This window comes from Dendropsophus ebraccatus, chromosome 8 (assembly GCF_027789765.1).
Source record: "Dendropsophus ebraccatus isolate aDenEbr1 chromosome 8, aDenEbr1.pat, whole genome shotgun sequence".
NCBI lineage: Eukaryota > Metazoa > Chordata > Amphibia > Anura > Hylidae > Dendropsophus > Dendropsophus ebraccatus.
The window spans coordinates 24,174,000-24,199,403 of record NC_091461.1 but is presented as its reverse complement, the minus strand read 5'-3'; the positions used below and the strand labels follow the sequence as shown (position 1 = coordinate 24,199,403).

The window sequence follows — 25,404 nt, the reverse complement described above, 5'->3', positions numbered from 1 at the left end:
GCATAAATTAAAAATTAAAAAACAAAACAAAAAAAATTGAAATCGAAAAAAAAACAAACCTACAATTCTGATTGTGCATCATGGGTTATGTATTCTATCTGCATTCCAACTACAGTTGCGGGAACAGACTACAGAGGATTTGTTTGTAGTCTGTAACCATGGAAACATGAGTGTCTATGGGAGATTGTTCTAACAGAAAGATATTCACAGCTCCTTAAAAAACGTATCAAAGCTTTATTGGGTACATCAAAAAATAAGAATAAAAAAATCTAAATTCTTATATTTTGATATACCCAATAAAGCTTTGATACGTTTTTAGGAGCTGTGGATATCTTCCTGTTTGAGCATTGCATACGGGTGACGGCCTGCAACCTTGATCCACGCGCTCCTATCCTGGAGAACTGCATACAAGTATTCACCATTAACAACAGGGTGAGCTGATCTCTCTTCGCTAAACAAAGTCTATGGGAGATGTATACATTGTAGTAGTTTCTTTTTTGTTTATAGAAAAGCTTGGTTTATGTGAGGACCGTAGTACCCTTATGTAGTACCATTGTGTTCATGATGGTGGGCACCACATCTGTATACTAGGCCCTTATGTCCTTTTCACTACAACATCATAGCCAATTTAGCACCAATATCATTTTAACTTCAGATTATGGCTTCCTCACTATAGCCAGAGGTGTAAAGGTAGGTAGAGCTTGTCAAACTTACCACCACTCACCATATTGCTGTTCTGGTCTTTAAGGCTATGTTCACACATAGTATTCCCATCAGTTTTTTGGTCAGAATTTTTTCAACCAAACTCATGAGTGGAAACATTTGCCCAGCTTCTCTGTTTTCAATCCACACCTGGTTTTGATTGAAAAAAGACTGACGGAAATACTATGTGTGAACATGGCCTAATTTCTCTCAGCTCGTCTGTTCTGGATGTACTTCAGCTCTACTCACTGGATCTTTCTTTGTGTTGCGCAGCACATTCACCTACTGTAATAAACTTTTATTCTGTGTACTGTCAAAAATGCTTGAGAGCTTGTTACTCGAGTAACAAACCCCATTGATATCAATGGGAGACTTGAGCATTTACTCAGTTGACTCCTGCTCAGCAGAGTGCAGGGTACCTGCTTCACCTTGAAGGGGTATGTAAATGAAATGTACAAAAAATCCAAACCAAAAAAATGCAATAGGTTACTGCAAGACACATTAGAACTCTGGCGATATGCCTGCTATTGACGGCATACCACCAGAGTTTAATCTGATTTCGTTTGATCAGAACCGGAGCAATAGATTCTATTTGGTTCTGACTCAGAAGTATAGTGGTTATGACCTGCAGTTTATTCTGGTAAAGACTTGGCTTGTTCCCGACCTGTCCTCTACCATAGGACCTTGTCCTGGAGTCAGCAATTGCTATCAGGGACTACTTGAGATTGCTATATTCAGACACTATATCAAGAAAATAGTGATTTCCTCCACGAAGTTGGCTTGTCCCAGTAATCTGTGTATGTGATGATGCATAAGTTGCAACGTTCACAATTAATTTCACTCTATTATGCCAGACTGCTTAAATCTGCTGAGAAATGCCATAGATGAATGAACCCATCTTAGAGTTGATGATTGCTTTCCCTCCTCAGGCTCAATTCACATGCCAAGAGAAACTGAGCCTGAACGCCAGTGGCCACTTAATTAAAAGTCAAAGAAGATGCTTCTCTATGAATTGAATAGAAATAAAAAAAAAAAGAAGGGCTGTCAAGGTTCCTGGCCGCTGTTATCCGGCATACACCTATTCCTCTCTCTGCTCATCCAGTAGCGAGGGGCTTTTCATTACAGCCGCTCTGCTCCTGGGTCTTAGTGGGTGTGCAGACTCTTTTTGATTGCCATTAAAAATAAAAAATTTTAAGTCATCTGACATAAAAAGCAAAAAATGGCGAGTACTGCAATACCACTGTTCACACTGTGCAGGTTGCATGCTGCTGTGGCTAATATACAGAAACAGAAAGGTACTACAGCAACCTGAAAGTGCTAGGACTTACCTTTTACACTATGCATGATATAGATATTGAAATTGAAGAAAAAAAAACTGCTCTGAAATTTTTTTGAAAAAATTGGGTTAGTAACAAACCATTTGATCAAATAGAGTGTACCATCTCACCACATTAAGGTGACCTCAGAAAGAGATGGTCCTCCACTGACAATGGCCTCTCTTGGGCTAATACAAAGCCTACAATCTGGGCATGCAGGACCCTACTTGTTTCTATTTAAAACACCTACAGGAGATGGGTGGAGTGCAAGTCAAAAGGATGGACCCACACCCCCCACACATGTAACACAAATAAAAAAAGGCCAGAGTTCCAGGTCACCTCAACAGGGTGATATGGTACACTTTGTTTGACTAAATGGTTTGCTAATAACAATTTAAGCCTTTTTTCCATTTTAAGTATCTATATCCTGTATACAACGAGCGGAGTATATTCAGTAAGTCCTAGCACTTGCAGGTTGCTGTTGTTTCTTTTTCTTTTTGTCTGTGTGCTAGCCACAGCATAGTGCAACCTGCATAGTGGGAACAGAGGCATTGGAATGCTGGCCATTTTTTACTTTTTGTGTTATATGGGGGGCTGTGGCTACCTCCTTTTTGGCCGTGCTCTTCTCTCTTCTGTGGGTGTTTTAAACAGAGTTTAGTTGGATCCTGCATGCCCAGTTTTGTAGGCTTTGTATTAGCCCAAGACAGGCCATTGATAGTGTAGGACCATCTCTCGGAGGTCACCTTAACCTGATGAGGTGGTTATCTCCAACTGATCAAATAGTTTGCTAAGAACCTCATTTTTTTCAAACATTTTTTAAGGGTAGCTTCACACGTACCAGATCCGCAGCGGATTTCACGCTGCGAGTTTGCAGCGAAATCCACTGCGTATCCTGTAGTGTGAAGCTGAATGGGTCTCATGCACGCAGCGGATATGCTGCGTGTATAGGACCCAGCCCCCTTAACCCGCCGCCGCCGGCCGCCCGCAGTCTGCAGCCCCGGCCCCAAGTATACATTACCTTCTCGGCGCCGTGGCTGTGTGTGACGCTCCCAACTCCCCATCAGCGAATCAGTGCTGCCTGATTTGCTGATGTGGAGCGAGGGGAGCCGGGACCGTCACAAACAGCCGCAGTGCCGAGCAGGTAATGTTTGCTCGGGGCTGCGGACGGCGGCGGGGGGGTTAAAGGGGCCGGGTCCCATACAGGATCCTCTGCGTGTATGGGACCCATTCAGCTTCACAGTACAGGATCCGCAGCGGATTTCGCTGCAAACTCACAGCGTGAAATCCGCTGCGGATCCGGTACATGTGAAGCTACCCTAAAACAGTTTTTCCATTTCAAGTACCTATACCTGGTATATGACGGGAAAGTGTGTACGGTAAGAGGGCACAGCAGCAGCACAATCTATTTATTTTGCTAATGCCATCTTTGTAGCCTCATAGACTTACATTGAGGCAATTAGCTGATCAGGAGTTACATTGTATGACATCGGCCGTTCCGTGACCTGGCCCCGTCATGGAACGGCTGGTGTCAGAAAAGATCATCCTGGCCAGTTCTGCAGCATCCGTGCGCGCCCACATCCAAATTTGCTGCTGGACTCAGTGGAGTGTGCAGCCGGAGAAATTGCGGCCGCAAAAAACTGACATGTCGTTTTTTTTCTACGCTGCTAGGGGTCCTGGTCAGAGTGTATACTATGGGGGAGATTTATCAAACATGGTGTAAACTGAAACTGGCTCAGTTGACCCTAGCAACCAATCAGATTCCACCTTTCATTCCTCACAGACTCTTGGAAAATGAAAGGTGGAATCTGATTGGTTGCTAGGGGCAACTGAGCTAATTTCACTTTACACCATGTCTGATAAATCTCACCCTATGTGTATACACTCCGCCCGGGATTCCCTTGGCCTGCAGCACAATGTGGGTAAAGGATTAATCATGGCCGTCTTGCAAATCAGTAACAACGGCCGTGATTAATAATTTACTTACGTTGTGTGACCATAGCCTAAGAGAGGATAATGCTGCTGCCGCGCCTCTATTACATCCAATTACATCTTTCTATTATACCTCTATTACATCCTTTTGTACCACTCTACAGCCACAGCAGCTATCAATGTAAAGAGAGAGCAAAGTCACTAGGAGTTCCCTGCCGCAGAAATTGATGTACAGTATTTAAGGGATATTCTTGCCATAGGCTAAAGTTTAAAATTGTGCCAGGCCCTTTACAAAATAGAAATAAAAGCATTTTTAACCCCGGTCCCCCACAGTTCCTTAGTAACTTCTACTGATCTCCTGATCTTCTCTTCTTTCCTCTTCTCTATTCTATTCTTCCTATTTCTGAGACAAGCTCTCCAGCTGTTGCAAGGCTACAATTCCCATCATGCCTGAACGGCCAAAGCTTTAGTTGTCCAGGCATGATGGGAATTGTAGTTTTGGCTGTCCAGGCATGATGGGAATTGTAGTTTTGGCTGTCCAGGCATGATGGGAATTGTAGTTTTGGCTGTCCAGGCATGATGGAAATTGCAACAGCTGGAGGGCCAATGGTTTCTCATCCCTGTTTTAAAACTTCACAGCTCAATCCATTACTAAGGAATAACAATAGTGCATTATCACCTTTTACCCTAAAGGGAAGATTTTCCTGGAAGAAAGTGGCCATGTCTGCATTACTGTCTTATAGCAGAGGTAAGTCTGTACAACACAGTATGTCAACTGAGCAACACTGAAAATACAAGTCTTTTTTGCTACCAAACTGACAGATGATGGAAATGTATATAGTGGTACCTTGGTTTAAGAGTAACTTGGATTGAGAGCACTTTGCAAGAAGAGCTCACAGTTTTTCACAATTGTAACATGGTTTAAGAGCATTGCTTTGATTTAAGAGATCCCTGTACTGGGTGGGAGGGGGAGTGAAGGAGGGGCATGGTCTGCATAGCGGGTCTACAGCACTGTACTCTGACCCAGGAAGTCTCCCTCACCTTCCAAATCATAGCAGATCCACTTCAGGCTGGGGCTTGCATCAGGGGACAAGACTGTGGAGATAATGTCTCCATAGCTGTAACCCCTCTCTTCCCGGACAGAGAGTGCTGCATTTATGTGCCCACATGTACCCTGCTCATTCCTTCATGCTCCCTGGAGTCTCTGCCAGCCTTTGTGTTTCCCATCCTCTCCTTTCCTGCTATAATGTGCCTGCACTTACACTCAGCAATACACACTGCTGCTATAATGTGCCTGCACTTACACTCAACGATACACACTGCTGCTATAATGTGCCTGCACTTACACTCAGCTGTACACACTGCTGCTATGATGTGCCTGCACTTACACTCAGCTATACACACTGCTGCTATATTGTGCCTGCACTCACACTCAGCTATACACACTGCTGCTATAATGTGCCTGCACTTACACTCAGCAATACACACTGCTGCTATAATGTGCCTGCACTTACACTCAGCTATACACACTGCTGCTATATTGTGCCTGCACTCACACTCAGCCAAACACACTGCCACTATTATGTGCCTGCACGTACACTAAGAAATACACACAGCTGCCCAGTGGCGTGCATATCACTTGTGCAGCCTTTTCAGCTGCACAGGTGCACAGGTCAATAGAGGGGCCCGCCAGGTTCAGACTCTAAAATGTCAACTCAGCATGGCAAATGTCTGTAGTGGGCCCCCCAGGAGGCATTAGCACCCGGGTAGCGCAGTCCCCCTGCTCCTGGAGGCCCACTTAGTAACTGGATGCTGTGCCAGGCCAGGACTGGTTCTCTGCTCCTGCACGCTGCTGCTGCTGACAGTCCCTCCTGTACTCCACTGTCCAGCATACCTTGTGTGAGGAGAGAGAACATGTGATGACAGGGGCTGGAGGGATCCTGCAGGGTTATGGCTGCCAGGGACGGGAGTGTGAAAAGGAGCAACAACAGCAGCTGTGACAGTGAGTGATTATTGGTAGTGTGTCTGTCAGGCTGCTGGAAGTTGTAAGATAGAGGGTGGACTGTGTAAGAGAAAGCCCCAAATCCCTCCCCCCCCCTTGTTTTTTTCATTCATCTACTCCCTAAGCAGCCACATACAGTTCATGTCTCCCACCTGTGCTGTTCTGGGGTCACATCCACACTCTGAACTATATATTCAGTGTATAATGCATCCAGGACCCTCCAAGCGCAACAGCTGCAAACACTACACCTCCCAGCATTTACTGCAGTCTGCAACCCTAAGGATATGCTGGGATTTGAAGTACAAATGAGTAGACAACTCAAGGGGTTGTCCTCTCGGAAACTACAACTCCCAGCATTCTCTGAGAGCTTCATAAGTGTAAGGCATTCTGAGAGTTGTAGTTATTGTTATTCTGGGAGTTGTGGCCACAGATACATCAGTACAGAATGGGACCAGGTCAGCATATTGTTTCCGACGGGTTCTTTACTTGGATGCCCCTCATAATCATTTCTATTGGTGGCCACAGGTACCCCAGTCCCACACTAAGGCCTGCACAGACTGCAGTACAGTCCTTTAGTGGGCCCTGGCATATGTGCTGTAGGGCCCTCCCGAGAAACCAGGACACATGTACATATGTGTGTGCCTTTAAGGAAGAATAGTGGAGAAATGAATAAGTTATGGGGGCCCAAACACATTTTTTGCACAGGTGCCCTCAGGTAGTCTGTGTCCGCCCCTGCAGCTGCTATAATGTGGCTGCACTCACACTCAGCTATACACACTGCTGCTATAATGTGCCTGCACTTACACTCAGCCATTCACACTGCTGTATAGAAAAGTTCCTGTTACAGTCCTCCTGCACAGGTCTGTGATTCTCACATCCTGATTGGTCCATGCTGAACACACCTCCCTTCCCTATTGCTGTCATGTGACCACACAGACCTCTGACAGCAGCCCTGCTTTTCTATTATAGCCTTTTGTACTACACTACTGCATTATGGGGATCTGCAGTTCCATCCTGTATTTACAAACTGCTGATGTTTTTCAGGTTTATGCCCTTACTATACATTATACGCCACATGATGATTGCTATACTGTACAGTAACTTATAATATCACATATTCAGCTGTTTCTAAATGTTTGTTTCATTTGTTTTACATGTTATTCAGAATAATAAATTATTATTTTTGGGGTGTGGAACCAATTGTCTGCATTTCAATGATTTCTTATGAGAAAATTTGCTTTGGTTTAAGAGTGAATTTCGATTACAAGCACGGTCCCAGAACGAATCCAATGCACGTAATCCAAGGCACCACTGTAAGTTATATAAATCATAGATAGATAGATAGATAGATAGATAGATAGATAGATAGATAGATAGGAGATAGATAGATAGATAGATAGATAGATACATAGATAGATACATAGATACATAGATAGGTAGATACATAGATAGATAGATAGATAGATACATAGATAGGTAGATACATAGATAGATAGATAGGAGATAGATAGATAGATAGATAGGAGATAGATAGGAGATAGATAGATAGATAGATAGATAGATAGATAGATAGATAGATAGGAGATAGATAGATAGATAGATAGATAGATAGATAGATAGGTAGATACATAGATAGATAGATAGATACATAGATAGGTAGATACATAGATAGATAGGAGATAGATAGATAGTGAAAGGTTTATCTTACCTACAAAGCGGTCTCTCCTGGACATTCAAGCTTCTAATTTTTATGGACACTTTTGCACACCTGGGACTTTTTTCGCATATATTGCGATCTTGATTGGTTGTGTTCACATTGAATGGACTACACATTATCCTACACATGTGATGTATAATGCTCATAATGTTTGACCAATTACATGCTATCACTGATTATTGCACCTGTATATATTACTTGCATTGTTTCACTATTTGCACGCTTGATAATGATGGCGGAGGCCATCAAAACACCGCGTTCTGCCATATGCCGTTTTTTGTTACTCCATAAATGATGGAATAAACACACAAGTTTTTTTCACTTTACTGCTGTGTGCTTTGGAGTATATACTATTCATGGACTAACGGTATTCTTGGTCAGGATCATCCGCTGGCACCTACCTCATTGTCTCACGTAGTGCTGCTCTGTATACTATTCAATAGATAGATAATAGATAGATATAGATAGATAGGAGATAGATATATATAGATAGATAGATAGATAGATAGACAGATAGGAGATAGATAGATATAGATAGATAGATAGGAGATAGATAGACAGATAGGAGATAGATAGGAGATAGATAGATAGATAGATAGATAGATAGATAGATAGATAGATAGATAGGAGATAGATAGATAGATAGATAGGAGATAGATAGATAGATAGATAGATAGATAGATAGATAGGAGATAGATAGATAGGAGATAGATAGATAGATAATGGATGGATAGATAGATAGATAGAAAACTAAAGTATTGCAGTAATTTCCAGGAACATCAGAATCCCTAAATATCGGCATCTATATACAGTATATATATATGTGCGTGTGAATATTGATCTGCAATGGCATATATTAATTATTGATGATGGCAGGATATTATTGCACAGTGGCACAGGCATCCTATTACTGACCAGCCCCAGTGCACGCAATATGGCTTCTAATAATATATAGGCCTCATATTCCAGAAAGGGCAAAATTCTAAATCCCATACAATGGGTTCATGAAGATGGAAATATACATTACATGTTAATGAGGCAGACAAATCCAAAGGCCTCATAATTAATAAGTGAAACAGCCAGAGCCCGAACAGATGTTCAATCAAAAGGCTTGGATAATGGAGTTGGGCTGACACCAGAATGTGACTCGAACGGCGTTGACTGGCAAAGTGACCTTGTTTTCTATATTCAGCTCGTGTGTCATCAACACAAACTTCTATTAGCGGATAAAAGTACAATCATTATGGGTGAGGATAATAATCCTAATAAAATGGTTCTGCAGGAAGGAGACACTTTTATTATTGGATATTTAGATTCATCGATGCGGGTGACACAGTAGGCAAAGATGAAACTCAATGCAGAATCTGTTACAGGACCTTCTGCCCCATATGCCATTTATATCACCTGTGTCAAAGAGGCATTTGGACCATCTTAGGTCATAGGACCCCGTTCTCTCTTACTGAGTGGGTGGGCACCTCTTGGTGTGCTGGTTGCTGTAAGCCAATCAGATGTCTCCCCCTACTGCTCCTCTATTGTGTACCACTAACTAAGAAACTGCAGCTGCACCTCCCTCCTCCTTTCCTTATCTTCTTCTTCTTCATATAAGATGGAGTGACGTATTGACTGTTGAAAAGTGAAAAATATGCTGCTTTTCCATGTAGTACTGATTTATGGATACAAAATCTATTACAAGTATACATTCACTAGGTTTATGCTGTCTTAAATGAGGGCAGCATAAAGTAGTTATAAAAAAGGCTGAACAGATTGGTGTATCACTGACGTCATTCTGTTCAGCTGTTCTCCTAATATGCAGGAGAATGGGCTTCATATCTCACCAGTCCCTTCACCCTCCGGCTGCTGATTGACAGCTGTCTGTGCCTATACACAGTATAGATAGACAACTGACAACTGCTAGAGTGTGCTGGTGCTCATGAATATCCAGGGCTGCCCAGCACGCACGCTAGTTTGTCATGTTGAGATTCCTTGCTATTCAGAAGGATATCTCCAAATCAATTCCACAGAACAATGTAAGTGATACATAGTTCTGTTTTGCTTCTCTTTGGCACAGCGATCCACCCCTGGCTGGCCCACCCCCTCCAATGGTGGGGCGACCAGATGCTGGGGGGGGGGTGGGGGGTGGTAACCATGCCCCCAGTGCTCCTAATGGCTCACCGGGAACTCTTTGCATGTTTCATACTGTGCAGATCTGCCCCATGCAAGCAATGCAGATAACAGGATCCTATACTGCAGCATATTCATTCTGTAAAATATAACTGTGGGATTCATCCTATTACAGACCCATGCTACATACAACTCCCATTTGCATGCAGATTTATGGATCTGAGGGCTCTTTTGCTGGAGAGCATCTTATTTCAGCTATAATTTTCCTGTTTGGAGCTGTGTCTACTCAATCATGGTTAAGCATGTATTTATAGATCTCCAGGTCTGCCGTGTGCATGACACTTCTCACTCATCATTTAGATGATCCCACAAAATGACACGTCTGGGCCACAGGCTTCCCGGCCCTCACTGATGAAGTGAAGAAATAAATAATGCACGCTCCTCTCCGCCGAGTGTGGAATCGTCATCACCCATAATGCTTTCATTACCTGCAAATCTGCCGTCCTCCGTCTGCTCCTATGTACAGAGCATGGAAACACATCACATCATAACATTCAATGTGAGACAATGGAGCGTGTGATGTAGCGGTGTACATTAATTGTCATGTGCAGGTTTCCTTCTATGTCAGTCCAAACTGCTGAACATGCAGATTTAGATACTGTGACAAATACAACAATTTATGTAATCATGTAAAGGGGCACTCTGAAGAGTTTTTTTTTTTTTTTTCAAAATTAACTGGTTTCAAAAATTGATACAAATTTGTATATTACTTCTATTTAAAAGTTTTACGTTTTCCTGTACTTATCAGCTGCTGCATGTCCTGCAGAAAGTGGTGTAGTCTTTCCAGTATGACACAGTGCTCTCTGCTGCCACCCCTGTCTGTGATAGGAATTGTCCAAAGGCAAGGAGATGGGTGAGTTCACTTGTTCATTATTTTCTCTCACCCCCCTGCCTTCTGCTTTTAGTTTTCCTCTTTAACCCCTTCCCATCAGTAACATGTATATATATATACACGCTCCTACTGCACATACCCCGTGCAGTGGGAATGTACATATACGTTCCTGCACTGATGGGGCTTCTGATGTGTGCAGGACCACTGCAGTGAGAGCAATCCCGCTTACATCAATGTCCGGGGCCGGAGGTAATTAGAGGCAGCTGCGACCCCGCAGCTGCGTCTCATTAACCCTTTAAACGTCGTGATCTTTAGTGATCGCGGCATTTAAGGTACTCAGTGACAGCACAAGCATCTGCCACTGAGTGATCGGGTCCCGATTGCTTGTGCCGACAGGGGGGTAAGCCACTTACTTCCGTCCTGTCGGATTGGTGATCCATGTATAGAGTCTGCTCTCAGGCAAGCTGTATGCACAGAATGCCGATAACACTGATCTATGCTATGCTATGTTATAGCATAGATCAGTACATGCAATCTAATGATTGCATATTTATAAAAATAAAAATATAAATAAACATATTACATATCGTAACATGTGGAATTGTCCGATCTATTAAAATATAACATTATTGTTCCCGCGCGGTGAACGGCGTAAACGAAAAAAAAAAAAAAAAAAAAAAAAAAAACCACCAGGATTGCTGATTTTAATAAATTATATATCAGAAAAAAAATAATAAAAAGTGATCAAAAATTTTTCTGTTACACCAATATGATATTAATAAAAACTAGAGATCATGGCGCAAAAGATGACACCCCAACCAGCCCTGTATGGGGAAAAATAAAAGTGCTATGGCTCTTAGAAGGCGGGGAGGAACATTGCATTAATTTGACCCGGACTTTTGTGCATCCAAGGGCTCTGTCTTGAAGGGGTTAAGCACAGTCCTTGTGCAATAGTAAAGTCTAATAAACTTCCCCTTTCTCACCATTTTGAAGACCTCTGCTTGCTGCGAGTGTTTTGGAAGCTACAGCCCCATAGAGATCTAGCACTTATCATATCTAAGCTTTTCCTACATGTGTATCCAGTCTAGACAATGGTTTGTGAGTTTTATAAGATCTGCAAAAAAAAAAAAAGGTCCAAAGGGGGAAATTATATAAAATGGGAAAACATCACAACTGCAGCCAAATAAACAAAGCCCAGCACCGGAGCAACGAGCGACGTCGCTGGAGCGGCAGGAGATTTATCGGGTGAGTAATGGATGTTTGGTTGTTTTATGACATATCTCCCCTTTTAGCCGGTGTTTGCAGATCTTGGAAAACTCTATTTAACACGTAAGCAGTAAAGATCTCTCTTGTCCTGTTTGTTACAATGTCTCGGAGTCTAAACGGAATAACTCACAGAGGATTGTCTGCTCTGGATACAAATGTAGCTATAGCTTCTCATCTCCCACTGGTTTCCTGTGTCTCCCGATTCCTGTGACTGGAGCTGCACAATCAGCCAATCAGTGATTAGGAGGGACACTGCTACAGCTGCTGATTGGCTAAGCAGGCACTTCCTGTGGTGTCATGATGTCGCAGGAACCAGGAGGTAGATGAGATTAGCAGAAGTTGCGGAGTGGCAGCATGTCAGCTACAATGGACTGGGATGGATGAGTTTGTTATGTTTGCATTTTTTTTTTATTTTTATTTTGTCTGGTTAACCCCTTTAAAGGGATTTTCCACTCAAACATAACTTTTCATATGTTGCTGCCCATGGTGAGACTAACAATTCCTTCCATACTTGTTACTACCTATTCAGTTCTGAGCTGCTGCTCAAGACACAAAAAAACTCTGAGTAAGCTCCGTCTCTTACTCTTCCTCCCTTCCTTTCAAGATGGCTGATGTTGATGATGATGATAAGTCCCTATCTGCAGCTCTGTAACAACTTTTTAATGTCAGGAGGATTCATCACAATGAGTTGTAGATAAAGCTCACACACACTTTTTTGTGTCTTTAGCAGAAAGCAGCATTTAAGAACTGGGGGAAGGAGACTGAATAGGTAATAACAAGTATGGAAGGAATTGTTAGTCTCACCATAGACATTAACATATGAAAAGTTATAGTTTATAAATAATAAGCTTTTCATGACCTTGTGGTCTCAGGTTTGAAGGTTTGTTTGCAGCTCAGTTAGTAGCCAAAGGCTGTCACAGATCATGAAAATGTTAAGGAATCAAAACACAAAGTAAGAAAGTGGCAAAACTTTTCTTTATACAGTGTTTGAATAGAATCTTATAACATTAGAGAAAAAAAAAAACATTTAGCATTTTACCAGAAACAGCGCCACTCTTGTCCATTGGGCGGTGTCTGGTACTACAGCATTTAAAGGGGATTATTCAAGAATAAAAATTATCATGTGCTTGTTCTGGGCCTGAGTTCTGGGAGCCCCATCGATCACTAGAAAAGAGGTGCCTTGTTGCCTGTGTAAATTGAGTGGCTGTACACATGCTTGACCCTCGCCACAATCTGTTTAGACTCCTGTGTCTGGCTTTTGTCAGTGAATGGAGTTTTAATCATAGGAAAATCCCTTTAAGTGAATTGGGCTGAGCTGCAATACCAGGCACAGTCCATGAAATGGAGGGGCACTGCTGTTCTAGGAAGAAATCAATTATGCTGCACAGGTTTACTTAGTGTGTATACTACTATGTATACAGATGTGGTTCCTGTATACCCATCACAATAGGATTACTTAAAGAGTCACTGTCGTATTTTTTTTTTTTTTTTGCAGAAATCAATAGTCCAGGTGATTTTAAGAAACTTTGTAATTGGGTTTATTAGCCAAATATGCCATTATCTGCACTTAAAAAGCCTTTTCCAGGTCCCCCCCCTCCTTCCTCTTTTCCATTGACTGCAAAAAATCTGGAAATTGTGACTTGTTGCATCAGACGTACCCAGTCTGTTCTAGGAGGGGAGGGGGGAGGAGGGAGTTAGCCGACAGCAGAAAGCAGATAACAGAGGATTACAGACATGGAGCTGGTTGACAGCTGTAATCAGAGCTCAGAGAGGTCAGTGCTGACTGTCAGAGGAGATAGAGGGTGAGGTATTTGTAGATTAACTCTTTGTTGTCCTGTTTTGGTCTTTTATTTAGCTTTCTTCATAGGAGAACAATGAAGACAGGGGGGAGAGCTTCAAAATGCTTTTTCATCATAAAAATGCATTTTTTTGGCTAATAAACCCAATTACAAAGTTTCTTAAAATCGCCTGGACTATTGATTTCTGAAAAAAAAATTCACAACAGTGACACTTTAATATCGATCTTTATGTAGTGAGACCTCCAGCTCTGTGACTTGCTTTGGGGAGGATATACCATGACATCCGGGAAGGGATGAGACTGGTGGTCAGGGATGAAATGGACAGTTGCACTTGCTAAGAGTTGAGAGCACCTTTGGCTCTGCCTGAGGAGTGTAATTGAAGGCAGATTGCAGGCAGAGAATAGTTAGAGAGCAGTCATTAATCTCAGGGTGACCGCCATGTCTGCCCTGCTTATGACAATGTGCTCCTGCCCTCTAATGCCGCTTAGCCTGCTTTTCTTCTTCGATACTGGATGCAGTTGTATTGCTGTGTGTATTGTATACTGAAGATGCAGACAGCCTGCACCACTGTGGTCACACAAATATATGACCTGGACATGCATGAAACATCATTCACTCCTTGGGGTGTATCTATGGAGTGCAGCTGGGCCCTAGAGGAGAAGATATCAGTCTCTTAAATGGCACGTATTATTTGGGGCAGATTTAGGATCAGGACCCTAGCTAAAAAATTAAAGTGTAAAGTTTTTAATTCCTGCCACACTGTACAAGACTTATAATGCAGTGAGATGGAGTGAAGTGACAGGGACACTTTAAGTTATGCTGTGCACTGTACCTTAAAGTGTCACTGTCATTTAATTTTTTTTTTGCAGAAATCTATAGTACAGGTGATTTTAAGAAACTTTGTAATTGGGTTTATTTGCCGAAAAATGCATTTTTATCATGAAAAAGCAGTTTGAAGCTCTCCCCCCTGTCTACATTTTTCTCTAAGGAGAGGGAAGGGGTGGAGAGAGATGAGGCACCAAAACAGGACAACAAAGAGTTAATTTTCAGCTACATCACCGGGTTATCTCCTCTGAAGTGAGCACTGACCTCTCTTACCTTTGAATAGCAGCTTTCACACAGTTCCTGCTGTGTAATCCTTTGTTCTCTGTTCTCTGCTGCTGACTAATCTTCCTCCTCCCTCCTCCCCTCTCCATAGGTTACGCAGGGCTCGACAGATGTAAAAGAGTTGAGATTTCCTGATAATAAGCAGTGAATGAGAGAGAAGGGGGGGGGGGGGCTGGGGTAAGTCTTTTGAATGCAGATAATGGCATATTTGCCTAATAAACCTAATTACAAAGTTTATTAAAAATCGCCTGATTTCTTCAAAAAAAAATTAAACAACAGTGACACTTTAAAGGGAATGTATCAACTAATCTTTTTTTTTCTGATTAGAGACAGATATCGAAACATGTCCTTTTTCATATTGTATATAAATATAAATTATATTTAATGTTTTATACATTATTATGGGGGCAAAAGCAAAAATTTGCTGCAGCAAACTGTAAGTGCCATATAGAATTTAAGTTTTTTTTTTAAATTTATTTGGAAAAAGTGAGATTTTCAGCAAACCATTTGATCAATTCGAATGTACAAACCCACCACGGTAAGGTGACCTCAGAGAGTTGGACCTAGACTAGCAATGCCATATCTGGGAATATAGGAGCAACTGAAACTATGTTTTCAAAAATTTGAAAAAATTCAAATTCTATATGGCACTTACAGCTTGCTGCTACAAATTTTTACTTTTGTCTATTTGTTAGCCATGGCTGCGTGCAAACTGCACAGTGTGAACAAGTTTATTGTGATGTGCTGGCATCCATCTTGCCTGGACTGTTTTTATTTTTTTTTTAACACCATTTACAGATAAGTTTTACAGCCATCCCCATGGACATAGGCAACAATTGACAGAAGCCATGACATGAACAAGAATGGTTTCCAGGCATGCTTTGTGACCTTTGCAGAGGTCATTAACCAGGGGAGGGGAAGGCTGAGCTTCTATTGTCTTTTCTATCTACCGGTGTCAGCTTTTGCTGTAACATACCACCCTCCTCCTTATCACCACAGACAGAATGAGAAGTCTCAGCTTAGTCCTATAGTTGGTGGTGAGAATGAAAACTGTGAAATTTCAAGATTATTTTAAAATTTAGATGGTAATTTTCTTAAAATTTGTAAAAATTCTTAAATCACTTGTTTAACATAAAACGTGATTTAAACAATATGTCATTTTCTGATGACACATTCCCTTTAAAATAAAAACTCATCATAAGGGTATGTTCACATCAGGGGCGGAGCTAGGAATCATGGGGCCCCATAGCGAAAAAACTGTATGCCCCCCCCTCCCACGCAAAACACAGAGATCTCCTTCTCTTCTGCTTTTAACCCTTTTTTTGTGTTGCAGCATGTAAACATGTCATGTACACACTTCAGTACATAAGGAGTTAAGCAGAAGGACACAGGATGCTCTTATCTTTCCTGTGCATTCACAGGCCCACCTCCTCCACGGGCCCCATAGCAGCTGCCTACTCTGCCTCTATGGTAGCTATGCCACTGGTTCACACTGAGCAAAACAGCTGCAGACTCCCGCCTGCCTCAGTGTCTCTATGGGATGGCTCGCACACCTCTGCTCCGGCACTGTGTGACGCAGGTGAAATTTTGCAGTGGGAGGCTCCGCCACAGAATCCCGCCTGTTTTACTCGGTGTGAGCGGGCCCTAAAGGGGCAGAATCATCCTTTAAGAAAACATAAAACAAACATAAGACTAAACCAAAAAAAGAAATGAAACTACAAAACTACTTTCATCATCTCTGATTGGTTGGGCCCAACTAAACCCCATAGGTCTGACCCAGGGGCGCCGCAATCATGAGGCGACCTGAGTCGTCTGCCTCAGGCGGCGCCACCAGCTGTCACCATGGGGGCGGCATTCAGTGGCAGATTATAATATGAGCGGTTCGGGCGGCCGCCCACATTATAATCCGCCACTGATTGTACCATGTACCGGAGTCCCCCCGCGCCCGGACAGCATCTGTAATGAGATGCTGTGAGCGGGGGAGACTGTATTCATAAGCGCCGCGCTGTAATGAATCAGCCGCGCGGTGCTGTTACTACAGTGCGGCGCTTATGAATACAGTCTCCCCCGCTCACAGCATCTCATTACAGATGCTGTCCGTGCGCTGGGGGACTCCGGTAAATGCATTCCACGTCCGTGATCCGTCAGGATCACGGAACGTGGGAATGCAGCCTTAGTCCCCCGGCTGATGTGCGGCTGCCGGAGGTGTCCCATCCTGTCTCCGGCAGCGCGCGCATCAGAGAGATCCCCGTGCGCCGGAAGTCACAGCCACAGGCGCACGGGGAGCTCTCTGATGCGCGCGCTGCCGGGGACAGGACGGGACACCCCGGGCAGCCGCACATCAGCCGGGACCAGACCAGAGAGGCTCGACGGGGGAACGGATGGCAGGTGAGTTGTGTGCTGTTTTTTGTTTTTGTTTTATCTGCTGTGCAGGGGGGGGGGGGGGAGAGGGGGGACCATCTATAAGGTAGGGGGGGGAAGGGGACCATCTATAAGGGAGGGGGGAAAGAGGGGGACGATCTATAAGGTAGGGGGGGAAGAGGGGGACGATCTATAAGGGGGGACCATCTATAAGGGAGGGGGAGAGGGAAGAGGGGGACCATCTATAGGGGGGGGGGGAAGGGGACCATCTATAAGGGAGGGGGGAAAGAGGGGGACCATCTATAAGGGAGGGGGAGAGGGAAGAGGGGGACCATCTATAGGGGGGGGGAAGGGGACCATCTATAAGGGAGGGGGGAAAGAGGGGGACCATCTATAAGGGGGGGACCATCTATAAGGGAGGGGGGAAAGAGGGGGACCATCTATAAGGGAGGGGCGGGAGGGGGACTGTCTATAAGGGGGGGGGGAGAGGGGGACCATCTATAAGGGAGGGGGAAAGAGGGGGACCATCTATAAGGGGGCATCTATAAGGGAGGGGGGAGAGGGGGACCATGTATAAGGGGGGGGAGGGGGACCATCTATAAGGGAGAGGGGACCATCTATAAGGGAGGGGGAGAGGGGACCATCTATAAGGGGGGGGAAGAGGGGGACCATCTATAAGGGGGGGGGGAGAGGGGGACCATCTATAAGGGGGGGAGAGAGGGAAGAGGGGGACCATTTATAAGGGGGGGAGAGGGGGACCATCTATAAGGGGGGGGGGAGAGAGGGAAGAGGGGGACCATCTATAAGGGAGGGGAAAGAGGGGGACCATCTATAAGGGAGGGGGGAGAGGGGGACCATCTATAAGGGAGGGGGGAGAGGGGGACCATCTATAAGGGGGGGGGAGAGGGGGACCATCTATAAGGGGGGGGGCCATCTATAAGGGGGGGAAGAGGGGGACCATCTATAAGGGGGGGAAGAGGGGGACCATCTATAAGGGGGGCAGAGGGGGACCATCTCCTAAAAGATCAGCACCCTCCTCTCCTGACATCCTCTGTGCTGCTGGGACTTCTCCTATAGGATTAGCACCCTCCTCTCCTGACATCCTCTGTGCTGCTGGGACCTCTCCTATAGGATTAGCACCCTCATCTCCTGACATCCTCTGTGCTGCTGGGACCTCTCCTATAGGATTAGCCCCCTCCTCTCCTGACATCCTCTGTGCAGAAAGGGACCAAACATTATGTTTATTGGGGACAGCAGTGGGGGGGGGGGCAATAGTGGATTATAATGTGGGCAGATTGACGGGGGGGGGGGGGGGGGGGGGGGGCGTCATTCTATAGTTCGCCTCGGGCAGCAGAGAGGCTAGAATCACCCCTGGTCTGACCAGACAACCTAATCCCAAGCCATAAATTTGCAAGTATAAAAAAAAAACATAGAAGGTAAAATGGGAAGGTAAAATATTGAAGGTGGACGGTAATATTATTCCTATCCTGCCAGTCCTCTATACAATGGCTCATGCGGCACACAGCAAGCTTGGAGTGATAATTGTGACTAAATGGCTGCTAAAACCGAACTACAGGTTCACAATAAGAGCTTTGATATGACAGGACCTTCCTGATATCCCTGTGCAGTACCATTGTGTATCTTGTATGGATGTCCCTGAGACCCCACAGAGCAGTCACATTTCTCTACGTGATCACGTAGCGACAAACACGGCGTACATTTCCCTCTGAAAACAAGGCGGACATATTCCAATAGAAACCACAGAGCGCATTCATTCACAAAGAACATTCAGCGACTGTTCTTTGTCCCTTTCAAGCTACAGTATTTCTTAAAGGGGTTTTCCAGAAATTGGCTTTTTTTTTTTAAGCATAACCATCTAGAAAACCCAGCGATACACAAACATGATAAGGCTGCTGGGGATGGAAAATGCCCCCCATTTTACCTAAAGGGGTTGTGTCATGAAGAAAACTAGGTTTATACTGATGAATGAAATATATTTGAAATGTACAAGCATTTCTTAAAATGTATCCTTTGAGAGATATAGACTTACTAATTCCACATGCGCTGTTTTGTTTGATGACCTGTTGCCCTTGGTTACGGCCCACTGGGAATCCACTAAGTTGGGTCACTCATGCTCAGTTCAATCACAGTCACATGATCTGTCCCATTAGTACTGGCAGTTGGTTTTCACATGCAAGCAAGGGAGGATTCTGGGAAAGTATCTGCACTGTTGCATGGCAACAGCAGGGTTACAGTTCAGAGAGGAAACCATGGGGAAGGAAAATGGTACAGGGATGAAAGTTACTTTACTAAAAGCAGCGTATTTTTACTCCTTTACATACATGTATGTGGTACACATTTGAGTTTACCTTCTTAACTTTGTGACACCACTTCCTTAAAGGGGTAGTTTACAAAAAAAATTTCTTTCAAATTAACTGGTGCCAGAAAGTGCCAGAGATTTGTAATTTACTTCTATTTAAAAAAAAAAATCTCAAGTCTTCCAGTACTTATCAGCTGCTGTATGTCCTGCATAAAGTAGTGTATTCTCTCCAGTCTGACACAGTGCTCTCTGCTGCCACCTCTTTCCATGTCAGGAACTGTCCAGAGTGGTAGAAAATCTGCAATCAAAAAATCTTCTGCTCCCCAGACTGGAAAGAATAACAGGAGTCCCTGCTCTGGTATATACAATAGTATCTGCGGTGAGTTGGTGACCTATGTTAGCAGGGTACCGCTTAAACTATGTGCAGCAGAAAGGACTCCTGTCAAAGACAGGTGTCCCTGCTCCCATAGCAAGACATTCACTGTACACCTTTTTGCTGATTGATTACCAGTCCCCTGAATGTAAGTTACAATGTATACAGCTAACCGCTAACCTCCAGGCGGCACAGTATATTACATAAGGCCATGAAGCTTTGCAAACATTAGGAGTCAGTAGGAGTGAAAGGAAAAACATGTCATCATTAGCTCTTAGTTTGTGCTTTTCATTTTGTTATATTTCTATGTTTATAAATGGATCACAAACTGTTTATTCCTGGAAAAGCCATTTAATGTGACACTAATCTGGCGCAGCCTGGCCGCATTGTGTCTGATGATGGTAATCCGGGGACAATGCAACATCTGCACCGGAGCCTGTCACTCCACGTAGACAATGAGTGGTAAAATCTGACGCCGATTATAGAAGGGCAGTCATTGCCGCTCCTATGATGGGATTTTTCAAAAATAAAATAATTGATTGGATTGTTATTCTGAACGGTGTCTGGAGGAGAGGAAGGTATTATTTACCCATGGTGCGGGTCACAAACCTAAAGGCAGTCATTACAGCGTCCATAGGAGAACCTGTCATCCTGCTTTCCACAGACCCTGAATGGTTGCTCATTTCTTGCCCATTCTTGTAAGGGGCCTATTTCACGAGCCATAATCGGTCGAATCGTCCCGATTGGGCCAATTATCGCTCCGTGGAATAGAGACAACGATCAGCCGATGATCGTGTCATCGGCTGACCGTTTATTTTGGTTCAAACCTAAAATTATCAGGCACCGACCGTGCATCGCAGCGTGGCATAGTGATGCGCGGCGGGCGACTGACGATTTTACAAGCAACATACTTTACATAAACATGTTGTAGGGCTTCTCCTGCGCTCCTTCCGCCTCCCAGTCCCGCCCGCAGCAGCAGCTTCGGTGCTGCCTGTCTTAGCTGACAGACCACTCAGCCAATCACTGGCCAGGACTACCGCGGCCAGTGATTGGCTGAGCGGTCTGTCAGCTCAGACAGGCCGCACCAAAGCTGCTGCTGCGCGCAGGACCAGGAGGAAGAAGGAGCGCAGGAGAAGACCTGCAACATGTGTAGGTAATGTATGGTTTTTAAACAAGGGATGCAAGGACATCGGTAAAAATGTCCCTGCATCCCTCACTAAACGATTATCGGGCCGTGTAATAGGCCCAGTAAACGAGCGCCGATCTAGCAGGTTGGCGTCCGTTTACATTATTGATTGGGCCGCCATAGGACCAAGGAATAGGACCCTAAGTGTGAGTCAGTCTTCACTGCTGTTCTGGAATTCAATTCATGGGTCAGAGTGTGAACTGTTCTGTCATTTATCAATTGTGATTGGTGAGATAAAAAGAAATCAAACTAATCAAAAACTAGAATAGTTATAGTAGTTATTTTAATCCATAGAGGCCTCCAGGGTCACCTACGAGCAGAGGACTGACTTAAAGGGGTTGTTCTCTAAATATATATTTTTTTCTTTCATATTAACTGGTGCCAGAAAGTCCAGAGATTTGTGATTTACAACTTCCTGCAGGACATACAGCAGATGATAAGCAATGGAAGACTTTAGATTTTTTAATAGAAGTAAATCACAGATCTATATAACTTTATGGCACCAATTGATTAGATTTTTTTCTGTGAACTGCCCCTTTAAGGTTTCTGAGCCTGAGTATAAGGCTATGTTCACACACTGTAAACACCCGGCCTTGCGGTGACCCCGGCCGGGTCACGGAACAGCCGGTCTCAGCCCAGATCATCCCGGCCTTAAGTACCGGCCGGGTGATCTTTCCGGCCGCGGAGCTCTGATGCGGGCACATCAGCACACGCCCGCATCAGAGCTTCCCATAGCCCACAGTGAAGCAAGTGGCCCGAGCCGCTTGCTTCACTGTGTGAACTGACAGGTCTTTCTGCATCCGGAATTCACTGAATTCCGGCTGCAGAAAACTGACATGTCAGTTTTTTTCCGGCGCCGCATGGGATCCCGGCCGGAGCGCATACGATGTGTGTGCGCTCCGGCCGGGATCCCATTGAAAATAAGGCTATGTTCCACCCCTCCAAACTACGGCCGTAGTTCTGCGGCGAGAACTACAGCCGTAGTTTTACGTAGTGTGAACATAGCCTAAAACCTGTAAGTATAATAAATATAGTGATGTCACAGTACAGGGATAATAAACACAGTGATGTCATAGTACATGACTGAATAGGACTGAGTGAGTGATAAGCTGCAGTACGCTGCACAGCTGCTGTAAACTGCACAACACAGTGCCTGGTAACAAGGAAGAGACCATACGATGAGTAGACCAAGCAGGGAAATTGCCATGCTGCCCTGTGCTCCATTCTGATACAGATGTCCCCTTAGACTTAAAGGGGTTATCCAGCGCTACAAAAACATGGCCACTTTTCCCCCTACTGTTGTCTCCAGTTCAGGTGCGGTTTGCAATAAAGCTCCATTTACTTCAATGGAACTGAGTTTCAAAACCCACAGGTTTTTCTTTTTTTTTACGTGTAGTTGTTAAATCAGGTGTTACTAGGGATACGCTGCTTGTTAAACTGTACTGCTTAAAACATGCTGAGAATGTGTATGCGCTGAATGGGCCCCATAGATCAATGTTACTTTTACAAAGAGAGGAACCCCCATGGCTCCTTATTTGTCTATATGGTGAACATTGAGATACACGCACCTTGTTTAGTACTTTCTTCCTTCGACTCAGTCTTACATACATTTTTTTCTGATATTTTTAATTTAAAGATGTAGCAGAGCTAAATTTGTTTCTATTCTCTATAATAAAGGGGTTGGTCTTCCTAAAAGTAGATGATAAATTGCTGGGAGCCAATCAGATCGAGAGGATGGCAGTCCCCAACTGACCCTATGAATGGAGTGGTAGTGCGCCATGTGACCACTGCTTCATTCACCGACCATGGGACTGACAACGATAGCCAAATTCTGATAACAGGGTCTGGGGCTTGTGTCACCCTCTAGGAAGGGTCCCCTGACACTGGTAGGGCAACAGGTGATTCATTCCGATCAAAGTCGATGCACGGGCACAAGTATTCTCTCTCAAGTATTCTTATCTCTCTACCTTATCCTCCAACATCTTGGCAGAGCACAGTACTACTTGGGTTGGGACTCTCACAACATCCTCCTCTCTGCTCCTCTGATTCTTCTACGTATCTCTCAACACGCAACCCAGTAAGCACGACTGAACTTCTCGCTATACTCCTATCACACATCTGGATCTTGTTTTATCAAGTGTATTATTAAGTGTAATGTATCCTGTCAAAGCACATTTGTATGTTTGTATGTTTGTATGTTTTGCTGCACAAACAAGTACTTTCAGAGTAAACAAGAGATTATTTATGGTAAAGAGACTCTGTGATTCTTCGCCCCGCACCAGCACAGTATACATACACTCCTTGGGACATCTCCCCTTTCTGTGAGTGGCAGTACCAATAGTCCGGGAGGGTCACTACTCCAATATGGCCCACCGTGATAACAACCCAAGGGACCCCGTAGCAGCCCAGCAGATCACTGACCACAGGGGAACAAGGTGTATCCGGCCCTCCAAAATAAAAGCAAGTGTGCCATCATACCTGTGTGACTAATCGGCACTGGCGTCACGACACAACACCCTACATCTCGGCCAACCACCACAGGAGTGGCGTCACACTCTACCATCTGGCAAGTGACCGGCCGTACCTCCGCCATAGCCCACCACACACTTAGGGGCCACCGTCTACTTGACTGATGGTCGGAACAGAGCAGAAAGCCATTGCAAATATCATTTCACTGTTGTAGTGTCAGCTCTAATACATGAAATTAACGGCCACAGTTTAGAAAACATATTGTACATACCCATACAACAATCCTAATCACATACCAATGGCAAACCACAAATCTGTATCTATATAATATTATCAGCAACTAAAGGAGACCATTTAAAGGGGTATTTCAGAGAAAAAATATTTTAAATAAGCTGGTGCCAGAAAGTTATACAGATTACAGTCTTACAGTAATGAGGTCCCCCTACAGGCAGGGGAGGGTACTGCGCACCAGATGGCTTCCTCTCCTGCCCACTGATCACTCTGGTGTAGTACTATTATAGTAATACACATAGGGGGAGATTTATCAAACATGGTGTAAAGTGAAACTGGCATCTACAAGAAAAAACATTTAAAAGCACAATGTGCTGGTGGCGATCTGTGACCATGCTACAAAAGGTGCCAAGTGATGCATGATAGACTCAACATGGCAAAAAATACTCTGGATAAATACATCGGGCACGTCTTTTTAGAGTATATGAGGCTACGCAAATGATATGGCAGAGCAGGACGACACTCCGGATAGTAACATCAATGGCTTTGATCCAAATTGTAGCGGAAAACATTCTCCTATATTGTTGTATGGAATTGGGTGTTAGGCTGAGTTCACACTGTGTTTTTTGCAGTCTGTTTTACTAATCCGTTTTTTAAATGGTTACTTTGGCAGAGATAGAACTACAGCTAATAATAATAATAATAATTTTTATTTATATAGCGCCAACAGATTCCGCAGCACTTTACAATTCTGGGGTACATACATAGACAAAAATCTGACATTACAGAGATACATATAATTATCCATACATGAGGAGTGAGGTCCCTGCTCACATGCATGAGCTTACAGACTATCAGGAGGGGGTGCGAGACAGAATGGCAGTGGGGCAAAGTCCTTCCTTTTTAGCATGGTCCGGCCATCTTTATAAATAGGGCAGTGCAGTTAAAGGTGGGTGAACCTGTCACCAGCCAATGCCTGCCTGCTACAGGTCTAAGTGCTTGAGTGCCTGGCATATGTATTTGGGGAAGGGGCAATTTAGGGAACCTGGTAAGCCTGCTTGAACAGATGAGTTTTGAGGGCACGTTTGAAGCTTTGTGTATTGGAGGTGAGTCTGACAGTCTTGGGTAATGCATTCCATAGAACTGGTGCAGCTCGGGTGAAGTCCTGGAGACGGGAGTGAGAGGTGCGGATTAAGGTGGATGTTAGTCGTAAGTCGTTAGAGGAGCATAAGGCACGGGTAGGGATGAGGGAGGAGATGTAGGGAGGTGCAGCACTGTGGAGAGCTTTGTGGGTGAGCAGGAGGAGTTTATATTGAATCCTGTGTTTAATAGGGAGCCAATGTAATGATTGGCACAGGGGGGAGGCATCAGTGTAGTGACTGGCACAGGGGGGAGGCATCTGTATAGCGGCTGGACAGGGAGATGAGCCTGGCCGCTGTATTGAGAATGGACTGGAGAGAGGAGAGTTTGGAGGAAGGAAGGCCGATTAGTAAGGAATTGCAGTAGTCAAGACGGGAATGAATAAGAGCAACAATGAGAGTTTTAGCGGATTCGACAGTAAGGAAGGGACGGATTTTAGAGATGTTTTTTAGATGCAGATTACAGGAAGGTGA

The 25,404-nt window shown here is 44.2% G+C and overlaps 1 protein-coding gene across 1 annotated transcript in view; it reads left to right on the top strand.

Annotated features, from left to right (window-relative positions):
* The window catches only part of C8H10orf90 (chromosome 8 C10orf90 homolog), a 179,239-nt gene that overhangs the window by 19,771 nt on the left and 134,064 nt on the right, over window positions 1–25,404 (top strand). Inside the window, exon 3 of the mRNA XM_069981801.1 lies at window positions 320–432. Within this exon, the coding sequence (XP_069837902.1) occupies window positions 320–432 (113 nt within the window). The remainder of the gene's footprint in view (window positions 1–319; window positions 433–25,404) is intronic.